The following is a 13631-nucleotide window of genomic DNA, read 5'->3' as shown; positions in this document are numbered from 1 at the left end:
AGAGGAGGAAAAACAGTCACTTCCTGCCAAAACAGGATGCTGCTATAGAAGAGATAGTGAGCGATAAGAGACTCAGCCCATTCTCACCAGCAGTCTCGCTGAGGGGAAGTGGAAAAAGAGGAAATGTTTGCACAAGTTTCACAACTTTGTCTTCACAAAAACAACCAAATGCTGCACGCTCTCACACGACAGGACCCACGGACCGTTTCACACTGAGCTCAGCACTTGAACGGCGGAAGTTGAACACTTCCAAAAGTGAAATGCCTCACAAAAGCAGAAGTGTGCCTTGAAAAGTTTTATTCACCACCCTGAGGTTGAGGTCGGAACTAAATACTTGTGAGGGGGACGTAAAGGTCGTGTGTCTTCCGTGGTTACACAAATAACTGGCAGCCAACGTGAGACCTGCATACGGAACCGAGTGTCAGCAGTGAATGAAGCGAGGGCGCCAGCTAACGCACAGAGACTCATACGTGTACGACAGCAAACAACGATGCAAAGAAATATCTGAGGTATTTTTTTCAATCCAACACCTGAAGCTGACTAAATAGATGTTAATTTCAGGGCACTGATGCCTGACAGCACGGTTTTGTCTCTCCTTTTACATGTTATGAAACTAGCGCAGCACCCTGACTTGACTTCTTTCTCCACAGACGTGAAAAACGCTCAGACAGGCCCCACGCACGAGGTCGTCCCTTCCTCCATGGGTAGCGGGACCCTTCAGCGCTCTCTGCTGTCATTGAGTCTCCCTGCTTTGCTTTGGCAACAACCTTCGCTCACACGAGGCCCAAATGTTTTCTCCAGATGAGCTCTGACGTGCTCTTCCTGATGGCGTCAAAGAGATCCTGGAGACAAAACCTCTATAAATACCTGAAGTCAGGAGGGGAAGGAAGCCTTTCCTGGGCTTCCATTACGGCTGTCAATAACAAGCCCACTTGCTCGCGCTTGTAAAGCTTCACCCAGTGACTGAGTTTCCACGCAGTAACGCGCTTCATGTGTTCCTTCAGCTCATAAATGATGAAACCGCTTCAAAGCATTGATGCTGCTTCAACTGGACGCTTGAATCTGCTGGTGCGGTTCAGTCCGGATCCTGACTGAGTAACCAACTCAATTAGTTAATTCTGCCCGATAGCAAAGCAGCACCAAATTCAATTTCCACAGCTCAAACTCTCTTTTACTGCCCTCATCTTTTTACTTTGGGGATTTTACGGCAGAACAACTACATTTTTTGTATCTTTCTTGAGCGCGGACGTCATTTCCATCCATTCTGGGGGGGAAAATGTGCTTCCCAATAACAGAGGGGTTTTCCACTTCGTTACAAAATATCCAGCATGAAGATGAAATGAGTCACTGTCGAGCAAAATATGATTACAGATTCATCATGAAGCCAGATGATGAGCTCACTGTCTGCCGCCATCCAAATTGCCACTGGGTGACATCACCCCGACAACATTGTGAATAGTAACCTGAAAATAGCATCAATAAAATATAAATGCCTTTAAATGAATAATAGAGGTGTTTCCAGCAGAGAAGGCAGGCACACAAGAATTAACTAAGTCATAATTTTCGTCTCAAGTAAGATGAATGGAAACCCCAGCCTGAGCCAACCGTGCTGCTGGCCACGCACTACGTTTCGTCAAATAACACGGAAAGTTCTCCAAACCCCCCCCACACAAGTCATAACTCAAATGCCTCACGGATTCAGGGGGAGAGCAGCAGCACATGTGCTGAGGGTATAAATCACCGTGGCAGGGGGACGCTCCACTGCCACTTCAGCACCAACCGCCAAGAAGACTTTCCTTAAACACCAGAAGAGCCCAGCTGGACCTGGCGGCGTCCAAGAGGTCGCTGGTGTAAATCTCGTGACTGGTGAGCACAGGAGTCAGGCGGTGTCGTCACCTCCTCAGTCTCAGAAGATGTGGGAAAACACCGCTGGTATAAAGGCCAAGATGGAGCCCTAGCAAGTGCAGCTAAGACACACATCCTCAGCTCCATCCAGCACGTGCCTTCACTTTCCTTGTGAGAAACGACTCACATTCTTGTTGTCGGTGCAAGAAAATGTGGAAAGATCTGTTACGTTTCCAGGAAGGAGATGTAAATATTTCTGTAATTACACAGCTTCAAGCTACGGATACGTGGCCGGCTCTTTCTGCACGCTGGAGTCTCAAAGAAGGGATGCAGGAGGGGAAACATCCGTCTGAGAGATCAAGACCCTTAGTTGTGAGAACTTGAAAGTCTAACACAACGAGCTAAAAAGCATTCTGACCACTGAGTCACACTTGCTAGCTAGAAAGCTAGCCGGTAAAGTAGTGCAACACGTCACAAAGTGTTTATCACGAACTGAATCACTTTCACGTGACAGCTGTCACACAACAGTTTAAAAGCTCAGAGCTGATAAATGAGATCAGATGAGAGAGGGGGGAAATTGTCAAGTCTGAGAATGACTTTCAGGTAAATTTAAACTCTCTCCTTTCTCTGTAAACCCATTAACCTCCATTAAAACATTGTCATTACGTCCTGATGTCCCAGAGGACTCCACAATGGCCCAGTAGCTGTAAGAAGTCCCCAGACAGACAATAGAGAGCCACTATTACTAATATAGCACCGGGGCTGCCTTCCTGTCTTCTTCCTGCTTCAACCCCCACAGGAAGGAAGTGAGGGTACGCTCTTACTGCGAGGAGCATTGTGAGTCTTCCTCTATGAGTTCCTGTCTTGCACAATGGGACAGTCCTGGACACCAGCCACACCTAAATACCGGCTGTAAAACTTGTGTAAATCATAGTAGAAAATGTTGGTTCATGCATGGTCACAAAGCCGAAGTATGTGAGAGCCAGAACACTGTGTGTAGCTCTCCCACAAATGACCTGATTTTCAGTCAGGTCGGATATTTTGGCGCCACAAGGAACCCAAACAAATCTCATTGTAGTTCCGGTGATTTTAGCTGAACATGATGGACTGCGCGCTTCCCAGGCGGTGTTCAAGAACTCAGGAACAAACAGCTTTGTGTGAGCATCAATCAAACTTGGTTCAGCGGTGCCAAAACATTTAAATTCGTCTTCAGACCAAATTCGGTTTGTTTTCTTTCACTTGGACTTTCAAGAGTTTACAGTGCAAAAAGGAATCTGACCTACGAGGACAAAAAGCTCCCTTGATGTGAAATATGAATGCTGTATAAGCAGTCGAATCTCTTCACAAAGACACAATGAAACACTTGAAAATACCCTTTTTGTGTTACCAACTGTTGCTTGCTAAATGGTGACCGCTAAGGCTTTGCAGAGGAGATAAGAAACTGTGCTGCGGAGGCAGGGTTCAATAAATAATGCATGCTCACTTATGTTTTTTATGTCCCTGTATCGTGCGTAGAAGTGTTGCAAATGAGTGAACAATATTCTGACCAGATGTGAACAAAATCTCAATGGAAGTTCAAACAGAGGAACAGCGCTTCTCCTCACGCGACCGATGCTGAGCTCAGACTCCAAAATGAGACCAGCGTGACATAATTTCCATTCTAATTTGGAGAAATCCCTCCTAACCTTCTTTCATAACATCCCTGACCTGTATCCACTCCCGGACCGTGTCCTCCGAGGGCGTCCAGCCGTTGTCCTGGTAGTTGAGGCGCGAGCGTTCAGGGGACCAGTTGGAGTTGTACTGGGAGGAGGCGCTAATCTGCATGGAGGATATTTCACCAGACTCCATGCCCAGCGGCTCCATGCAGGCAAAATCTGGTGGTACAGAGAAGAAATGTCACCGACGAGGGTTCAAAACTGAAATATTTCACTGAAATGATTACATTTCCTCTGTGACAGCTGATACTTGGTGACGAGGTGGTGAAACGACACGACAAGTTGGATATTTTATCCTTTTTCCCCCCGCTATTTTGTGTCACGATGTTGAGTACCACATTACTCAATTTGCTCTGTACTTCTAAAGCTTTGGGTACACGACAAGACTTTCACCCCTCTGACTGCAGTCCTACCAGATTACGGAGCGTCTGAGGGTGCAACACTAAAGGACTGACAGGGGATCGTGCTGAGAGTCGTGTCGTGCATCTACAGCTTTATGTACTTATCACTTCCCATTAGTTACTTTACCACAAGTAATTACACTTTTGTTCTGAAATCTTGTTCTCCCACTCTTTGGCTAGCAGCAAGCATGGCCACATATGCTCCGGAGAGGAGGTTCAAACTGGTCACGACTGAGGTGAACACTTTTACAGGCCCAAATGACGAATGGAGGATGATTCCCCTCGTCGTCGTGGTCTGCAGCCAACAAGTTTTCACTGTTATTCCCTCCAAGCACAGGCCAGCACAATTGGCTTTGTTGCTACTACTGATTTGGAGAGAAGCTTCATCTTAACCAGTCGCAAGAAAACTGCTCGAGTCCGCCTGCGCTTGGAGGGAATTACACATTTAGACATGTGACCTCGCTTTCAGCTATGAATATTGCTGGTTGGAAGGAAAGAGAGTTTAACAGAAAGAACACTGAAAGGGCGGCGGGGGTTTTCTTCTTCCCACACACACATCTTGTTGAAAATTAGTTTTTGAAGTTGAAAGTATCGACCAATGTGGAAGTAATCATTGTTATTGTTGTGGATCAAGAGCTCCACACCCCCCAGCATGTCTAGTGACACTGGAGTGTCAGCCAGACGTTGTAAAGCTCCCTGTTAGGCATCAGTCACAGCAGTAAAAGGGTCACTAGAAACCGCTCCTGTGTGGTGTCGTTGGAGGCCGTTTAGTGGCGTTCCCTCCATCTTCCCACCAAACACAGAAGCACATGCAGGTATGGAAGAAATCAATTAAAGAACTATTCATCCAGTTGATAGAGAGCAGAGAATACGAGCACTTCTTTTTTAAGAAGCAAGAACCAAAAACAAGAGATGACTCAATTACTGAAATTATTAATCTGTTCATTGGAGCAGCAGCCGAACTCAAGCACAGACGAACAGGTGAATACACAAATCTACACTTACTTTAACTGCTCCTCCCAAGGCTTCCATACCAAGCAGGACTTTTAGCCTGGAAAAAGTTTCACGAAAACGTGTTCAACATTCTGAGCGCTCGGGGGACAAACGTGGGGAGGAAGTTCGTTTGCAGCTTGTTTACCGTGAGCTTGGATACGATGACGGTGATGAAGAAGCTAACATGCAGAAGTTACGGTTAAAAGACTGGGGCTAGCCGCTATCGTTAGCATCACGTTTGTGGTTGGATTAGTTTACATATCGTGTAGTTATAATACACCCTGTAGATTTTCTCTGTCTGGATTGTTTCGCTCTTCACATCACACTGGTGAGAAGCGGCATTTTTATGTGTAGTATGAGATTCCTGCCACTAGGGGTCTTTAATTAACACAACTAAAGAACCAACAAAGCAGATGATGAATCTGACAGAACCCGAGACAAATTGTTTCATCTCATTCAGAGGAAATGAGCCAAGCAAGGTTAGCTCGGGGAATGCTAGCTTGCTAGCCTACCATTGACGGAGCCTCTACCCACAAAGCTGCTGCCTCCTTTTATGGGTTTGAGTTGTTGGAGACCTTGAGGACAATCTCCGGACATAACTCTACATGTATGAAGTTTTTGAAATTGTTCTGCTTAAAATGTAACATATTGTTCTTTTAACTCAATTCCTTTGTCACTTCAAGTGAATGCGACTGCATTCCTCCGTCAAATCAGATTATCCGCGATTACTTTGGCCTTAAAAAAAAAACCCTCTGAAAGCAGCGCTTGGACAAACTCATATCTACAAGTCCACTCCAGCTTGGTGAATGAGGGTGGACAAAGAGGAAATGTGTGTGTGTGTGTGTGTGTGTGTGTGTGTGTGTGTGTGTGTGTATGTGTGTGTGTGGGAGTGCTGCCTGGAGACAGAGTGTCTGCCAAACGGACACAAACATCATTCAAAGTTCCTCAAATAACTGCAGATAAATTGGCAGGAATGTTTGCTTACGACGTCACCAAAAGACTGCAGAAGGAGGGTTTTTTTTTTAATACACATCATGGTTTTGATAACATAAGAATTTCTGGGCCTGAATCTTCTAATTCAGAGTTTGCCAACAAGTTGTATTGAAAATTCATAGAAACAGCCTTTGGAAGTATCACCCAGCTGCGTTGGCCTCGCACGGCAATGTTTTTTGATTCATGACAAAACCTCCCCTCCTCCTCACAGCAGGCCTGACGGGCCGACCTGAACTCCTTCCCTTCAGTTCTGCTCCCAAAATGAAACGCTTGAATGGACTCGTCCAGCATTTAGAGATGTATTATTCATGTAAATATCACTTTAAAATGAAAAAAAGCTGTTTTAACCTAAGATGGGTTGTAGCCTTTTGAAAAAAAGACAATGTAATTTAGCCTGTCACAACTCTTTAAAGTCTTTAATCCTCTTAGCTTAGTTTTACAAGGGTAAATGTGTACGTGTGGCATTTAAGCTGACATAATTAGAGTTTTGTCAAACATCAGCGCTCTTTCCAACCGTCCACACGCAGCACCGACGCGCTTCATACACCAAGAGGGCGTCCAAACGTTGACACCCGAGGTTCATGTTGGTCTTTGATTGCAAAGGCAGCTCAAACACCAACATCGTCTGGCCGTGGCAAACACGCGCTCAGGTGGGGAATCAGGAATCAAACAAGCTGCCTGAGCTCTTCCTCCAGCTGCAGCACGCCGCCGACACTCAGACGACTCCAAGTGTTCACATATCAGCTCGGAGGAACAAAACGTGGAATTTTAGCTGAATTTCCCCCAAAGGGACGCTGTCGGCCTTCATGAGCCTTCACCTACACTGACCTCTGTGCACGTTCCTAGAGAGCGGGGGGTGGGGGGGTGGTGGAGTATAAAGTACAAAACAAAACGAAACAAAAAAAACAGACGTAGCTTAAATCTCTACAGGCCTTCTAACGAGCTCCCGTCAGCTGACGCAGACAAAGAACATGTGGACACAAACCATCATAAAGTAAAGCGGGAGAACGAGCAGCATCCCGACGCGCTTCGTCTCACGATACGACCCCGACGCGTGAAATCGGGCGAAAGCATCGTTCAGCTCACATAAACAAGAGTTGAAGAGATGCCAGGGTGATGAAAAGCGTCTCTGTCAGAATCAAATCTGAAGCTGCAGCTATGAAATGAGAGCAGCGCCATTCTTTCTTCGTCCTCAAGTGTCTGTTTCATCCTGAGCGGACGTTCGACGGCCTGCGGACCAGGATCCTGTAGAACAGCCAGTGAAGGGATCCCTCACAGGAAAAATACCAAATAGATTCTTTTCTTCAATGAGCCGGTTTATTTCTTGCATGCACAGCCAGCAAAAACGATGAACAGGTGAGGAGGACACCCAACAACAGAAGAAGACATTTCCAGCTTCGCTCAGACGTTTGCTTGCGAGTTTTGTCTCTTTCAAAACTTCGCAAGTCGAAAAAGAAACGTGAAATTCGCTGTTGTGGAAGCTGCTTCATGATCAAAGGTCAAACAGGTCAAGCACACGGCTGGACAGAGTGGGCGTGGTCACATGGGCCCGGTACAAGGAAACATCTCACGTCTCGTACGCTGACCGCTTGCAGCAAAGAGTTGGCATGTTTGACGGCAGTTTGCTGTCTGATTGTGAGAACATGAAATAAAAGCTGTTTTTATTCATCCACTCATTTGAAGTTGAGAGAGCGACGCGCCTCAGACATGCCAGGAATTACAGGGAGGCTGAAAGCAGCCGTGCCTCAAATGACTTTTTCCCGGAGAGTTTTTCTTTTTTTCCAAACTGCCGACCAGTGTTTCTGAACATTTTCTCGAATCTTTCAAGACCCTCGGAATATTTTTTCGATTTTTGCTTGCAGGTTTTGTCTCTGCCTCTGGCCTCACATCCTTCTGAAGGACATTCAAACGCATCGCCTAAAATCTGAGGCGCAATCGTGAAGCCAGCCAGGACTGTCCTAAAACCATCCGGCCAATCACATCACCCCCTCAACCTTCATCGCTATCCAGCTGCTAACCCTCATCTGTAGTCCCCTGGGGGAGGCTCGTCTCACGGATGGTGTAGTTGGCGGAGAAGCCCTCTTTAGCGATGGCGCTGTCCGTGGTGATGGTCATGGACAGGATACCGGTGAAAGAGATGACACGGCCCGGGGAGTTCATGCCACAGTAGCGGCCGATGTGGGGACCCACTGCGGGGAGGAGAGAGGACATGAGAGGGTTAGTGTGAAGGAGAGATGAGGCCATAAAGGAAAAGGAGAGAGAGGGAGAGAGAGATGCAGCAGAGGAGGAGAAAACCAGCTTAATCGGTGCTTTTATATTCACTTCACCCTCTTTCATGTTCTCACCGTCTCAGCAGATGAGTCTCACACGCCTAAAAAAATTAAGCTTCAAAACTTGCGTCTGTTTAATCTGCTCTCTTCCAAGCTGTCAGGGAGAGCTGTTGATCTCTGCTCGGTTCCAATCTCACACCTCTCACAGCAGATGTGTCACCTCCGACACAGGAATAGAGGCGGCGCCGCAGCAGAGACTCTCAGCTCAGCAACATGTTGAACTAGCGCGCGCTCTCTCTCTCTCTCTCTCTCTCTCTCTCTCTCTCTCTCCCTCTCTCCATAAAAGATTGCATCAGGGGTAAAAAGACGAACCCTGATATCTCCACACATCAAAAAAGCTTCATTTGCTGTTATAAAAGGGGCTCCAGTCTGTTTTAAATATATTCTGTTGATGAATCATACAATTTTATGGACCGAATGATGTAAGATACCAACAAACAGAACAAAAAAAATCAGGTCTGGTTTGTATGTGACGTACATTAAAAAAAATAAAAATAAAAAATCAATAAATAAATCCAAATATCAATCCTTATCAATCCCCAATATCAATAAATCCCTCAACAGGAACCTCTCAGGCTGCTCCACCCATGTGGCTTCATTACGCTGCTCAGTGAATACGGCTTCCTTCAGTGGAACTGTTTTATGGAGCACTAAAGAGGAAAGGAGCATTAAGGGACACGATCAAGGGATCGTTTAAAAAAATTAGTTCTGCACTACTTCGAAAAATAATATCTAAATTGTAATAACTTGACTTTTTAACGACGATGCGAGGTTTGTGGGGCTCTGCGTCGCACAACGCTGGAGCCTGTCGACGACCACGCGCTGGCAGGGCGCCCCTGCAGGAGCCCTCGATTTAATCTGAAATGGAAGTCTGACTCACCGTCAGGCCTTAATGGAAATCGCAGCATGGTCCAGCGCAATTTTCAAACTGCAGGAAGGCGCAATATTTGTTCCATTTCAATTAATCGCGCAGTCCTAACGGAAAAGTAGTACAATGTCAAACAACATCATTATGGATAATATTTGCTGCTGTGGGGCAGCCCGGCTGCTGTTCACAGTCTGTTTATGCCAACCCTGCTTCTGTGTTCAGCCTCTAATAACTGCCTGAACCACTGTCCCCTAATTAACCGCTTATTTTCAGCACGTGTGCCTGATGTAAAACACTTCTACAAAAGTCTCCGACGAGTTTGGAAAAATATCAAAAACAGCAGTGAAGCCGATTTTCCAAACAATTGGCAGGTTGTTTTTTTGTAATTGTTTCAGCTTGCAGCTCCGAGGTTCCACCGTGATGGAAACGCACGAGAGACACAAACGTCTCCTGCAGGAGGCTGATTTTCATACATGCGGCAGAGGGACAGACCGTCTCATGTCTGAACGCCGCTGACGTCTGCGCCTGCCCACAGTTTTGCCGGCCATTTCATCCTGTTCTTATCGGAGCAAAACAACGCCAGGCTTGTGGTGCCTCCTGTTTCATGGTGATATTCTATCTGCAGCCTCTTGAGGACTCAAGCAACCCAACGCTCAGTCCAGGATGAAAACATACAGGCTGCAAAAATGATTTCTAACCGTTTCCTTCATATTCTAGAGGCAAAATATCCAGTAGCACAAGGCAATCCCACAGCGATGCTGAGCTGTGGTAATGGAGGATTATGTTTATCAGTTACAGTTCTAAGCTGGTAGTCGACAATCTGTGACGGATTATATTTTGAATTATTTCATCCTTATCAGCAGTGTAAAACGGCTACGCTGTACGGCTGCGTGTCGGTGATGCAATCGGCTCTGAAATGGAAAACTGCTACCGGCGATTTTGCTACATTTACATTCATTTTAGAAATGGACGAATCCGAGGTAAACAACAAGGGGAAAAACAGAAGATCACATTCCAGTGTTCCAGACACCGTGAACAATGTTTCTGTTCAAGTATCACGGCAACAATTTAAAAAAAAAAAAAACTAAAACCAAAAAAAAAGCAGCCTGAAGCTTCATAACAGCAACATTTTGACAAATCTGAACGCAAGATCTTGGTTTTTGGGGAGTCTTCAGCCACGTATTGTTGCTCTTATTATCTGGAGTGGAAGTAGTGTCACACAACTAAAGGAGACGTTCAAAGTCACATAAATCACAAGACCATTTTTTTCGGCTTTGTTTCTTCATGGAAAATATCACATTTTTCTATTACACTCATTTAAAACCTGTCGTGTCAAGAGCAGTGGAATATTTAGGGTTTTTTTTTTTAAGTCTTGAATACTTTGTCAAACTGCCTACGTGGATGTTAGCATTGTCCGTACACCAGCCAGCTCACTAAACAATAAACTAGCTTGTTTACAGTTAGCAACCGAGCTATTTGAGAGCTCCTAGCGTTTGGTGCACGAGCTAGCAGCACTGCAATATTACAACATTGTTACTTGCTTACTTTTAACCTTTCACGTTGAGAAACTGGTTCCACAGGCAGCAAAAAGATAATGAAGCGTTGCCGGGGTGTATAGGTCATATTTTTATTTAAGTCTCGTTCTAAGAACGGCTGTGTTTAGTTTGTTTTGACGCTGTTATGCTAAACTTGTGATAACGGCTTCATTTACCTTGCTATCATGAGAGCAGCAGTGCTCTCCAGAAGGGTTGGTGATATTAATATCTCAAGAAAACCGGAGGAATTTCTTGTAATTTCTTTCCCCCAGGATAATGAGATAAACAATAACTCATTATCACCAGAAAATGAGCTTAGATGCCTTGAGATGATGGGTTAATTATCATGTGTTCACCTTCTCCTGGGTGCAGTGGCAGTACTGGCTGTCCTTCACAGCTTCGTACGTAATAATAACGTGCGACAATGTTGGAATGATCCCAAATATTCAGACTGTTACTCTCAGTGTGGACTGTTCACAGGCTGCAGTCTGTGGTGGGAGATATTTTGTAAGTAAAGAACACAAATGTTTTCAACAACAACAACAACAAAAAAAAGCCAAAGATACCTTTTTTTTTGGTCAAATTAAATCTGCAGAGAAATATCATCAAAGGACTCCGCTGTCCTTTTGAAGCGGAGCTTTACATCTCTCAAAGACAACAACAGTGCATGATGGGAATGTTTTCTGTCTGTGTTAGCAGTACCACTGCGTTTGATGGGATGAAAACCTACATCCTGGTCTTCACCCTGCTTCAGATGGGCTTTGTTATCTGTGCTCACACACATGTTCATTTAGCAAACACACGGGAATACAAGGCTTCAGCCACACACACACACACACACACACACACACACACACACAGATCATTGAGCAGGGAGAGCCCTGGCATGTGATGTATGCTGGCAGGGCCTTAAAGTGTATGTCACCGTCTGTCTACCTGTGCCAGTCTCTGTCCCTGGTGCTCCTGAGCCAGCCTCCTCCCTGGCAGAAACCAGGCAACGCTCTGGGCACAGCAGCAAGTATTGTGGGCATCCTGGCAGCATCCACAAGCCTGTTTAAGGTATGTAGCTCCCACCATTATCTGCACGCTCTACGGCTAATTAGACAACAATGGAAGCTGAGAAATAGTGTCCAAACGAAGGGAGGGTGTGAACAGAGGGGCGAGCATTCTGTCCTTCATGCGTTCAGAGACGATTCTCCAAATGTGGCTTGTGAAGGAACGACGAGCTGTGAACCAAATGTTTGCTTGGTGGAGGATCTTTCATTGGGTTAGTAGCCTCCCCCCCCAGGTGTGCAGTTAGTTTTGTATCGTCGTCACACATTTATGATTGTGAACCGAGTGTGTTTGAGAGTGAAACTGCATCAACAAGACGTTTTGTTGCAAGATTAAAAAAACATTTTTGGAATAAAAATGTATTAAAGCGAAACCAAAAAGGATATTTTAGTCATTAAAAGGACTGACAAACGGCCCTCAGCTCACTAGGATGGTTTTGTTCCCTCCTTCACTTCTTGGCGACTCAAGAATGCAGAAAGAGCCAGCCAGGTATATTTAGCTTGAAGCTACGGGGTCTAACAGCAGCAGAACTGTGCCTCGACAGACTCTTTGCCCGGTACAGCCCTCAAATACTCACTGAGCCACGAGAACGCTGACTCCAGCTGAAGACCCGCTACCTGTCCCGAGCTGGAGGAGCTACACGGTGTTGCTTTTAGCTCTTGAGAGTTTATAAAAGTCTCACCGGTTCTTATTTCAGAGTGAGACTCGTCCTCGAGACGGCGAGTGCATGCTTTGGATTCACAAACACACATAAAATGTTTTGTATTCGCAAGATAACAACTTCTGGACTTGGAAATAAAACCTTTCTCCGGTCACAAGTTTTACTGACTTGCATCTTTTTGAGTGCACTGTCAACACTTGAGCTGCTTCACGGCTCTCATCTGGTGTGTGAAGTGAAATTACAGCTCCATCCCTTCTGGCTCTCCCACTTTGTCGTCTCCCAGCCTATTTTTCACCTGTGCCTTCTCCTTCGCCTCCATCACTCAATCCCAGCCTGTCCCACCTGCAGGGAAGACATCCATCCTTTGTTCTCCTCCTCCATCCCCCGCTCCCTTCACCTCCACATGTCTCCGTCTGCATCTCTGTCTGTTCTCTGTCAACATCTGCAGGGGAAGCCGCCCTGAGCTCCTCTCATCCTCCTCATCTCTCCGCTGCCTCAAATATTTAACCCTCCACCACCTCCCTCCGCCTCCTCATCTCCTACATCAATCGCTGCATCCTATTTTCAGAGAGGCAATCCAGCCAACAACTATTGGATGCATTTGCCATGAAATTAGTTTCAGACACTCTGCCTCCTGAGCTCCTCGCCTAACGCGTCCAATAGTTTGGTTTGTGACTAAAAATCAACAAATCTATAACGTTCCCATCAGCCTCAGCTGTTCTTTGAGCTCAGTCCTAATTAGCATACGTCAGCATGCTAAGACGCCGGTGGTGCGCATCATCAACGTTGCATCTGGTTGGCATCGGTAAGCCGGCGTGGTCATGGTGAGCACGTTAGCATGCCAAAGTTAGCATGTCACTCAAAGCACCATTCTTCTACGAGCTGAACTCTCCATCAGTTCCTTTGATCAGCTTTTTCTCCTCATACATTAAACTTGTGAGGTCCTTTCTTTTTTTTTCTTTCCTTCTTTTTTTGTTGCTGGACTCTTCCAACATTATTTCATGGTATTGTGCATAAACAGACACTTTTTGTGATTCAGCAATACACGTTTGAGCTTTTTGTGTATCATGGAGCAAAAACCGAATGAGCCTAGCGCACTACCCAGATAGCAGGGCTGCAATATCTGCTGCGTGAAGGGGCTGCCTAATCCAGGCCCGTAAATCAAACTCGACACACTTAAGAAAACACCTTTGTTGGGTACCAACAACCGCGAAGAACAGTTTTTAATTAAAATGTC

The 13631-nt window shown here is 45.7% G+C and overlaps 1 protein-coding gene across 3 annotated transcripts in view; it reads right to left on the bottom strand.

Moving 5' to 3' along the window:
* The window catches only part of LOC147262109 (neuropilin-1a-like), a 77855-nt gene that overhangs the window by 28115 nt on the left and 36109 nt on the right, over positions 1 to 13631 (bottom strand). For all 3 annotated transcript variants that reach the window (XM_086204509.1, XM_086204511.1, XM_086204510.1), the window contains exons 5-6: positions 7966 to 8136; positions 3553 to 3719 (exon numbers count right to left, since the gene is read on the bottom strand). In XM_086204509.1, coding sequence (XP_086060635.1) covers positions 3553 to 3719; positions 7966 to 8136 — 338 coding nt within the window. The remainder of the gene's footprint in view (positions 1 to 3552; positions 3720 to 7965; positions 8137 to 13631) is intronic.

Source organism: Aulostomus chinensis, chromosome 5 (genome assembly GCF_037954235.1).
Source record: "Aulostomus chinensis isolate RoL2024-O1b breed Wild chromosome 5, RoL_Achi_v1.0, whole genome shotgun sequence".
Classification (NCBI taxonomy): domain Eukaryota; kingdom Metazoa; phylum Chordata; class Actinopteri; order Syngnathiformes; family Aulostomidae; genus Aulostomus; species Aulostomus chinensis.
Note: the sequence above shows the minus strand (reverse complement) of the source record. Positions and strands in the feature narration are given on the sequence as shown.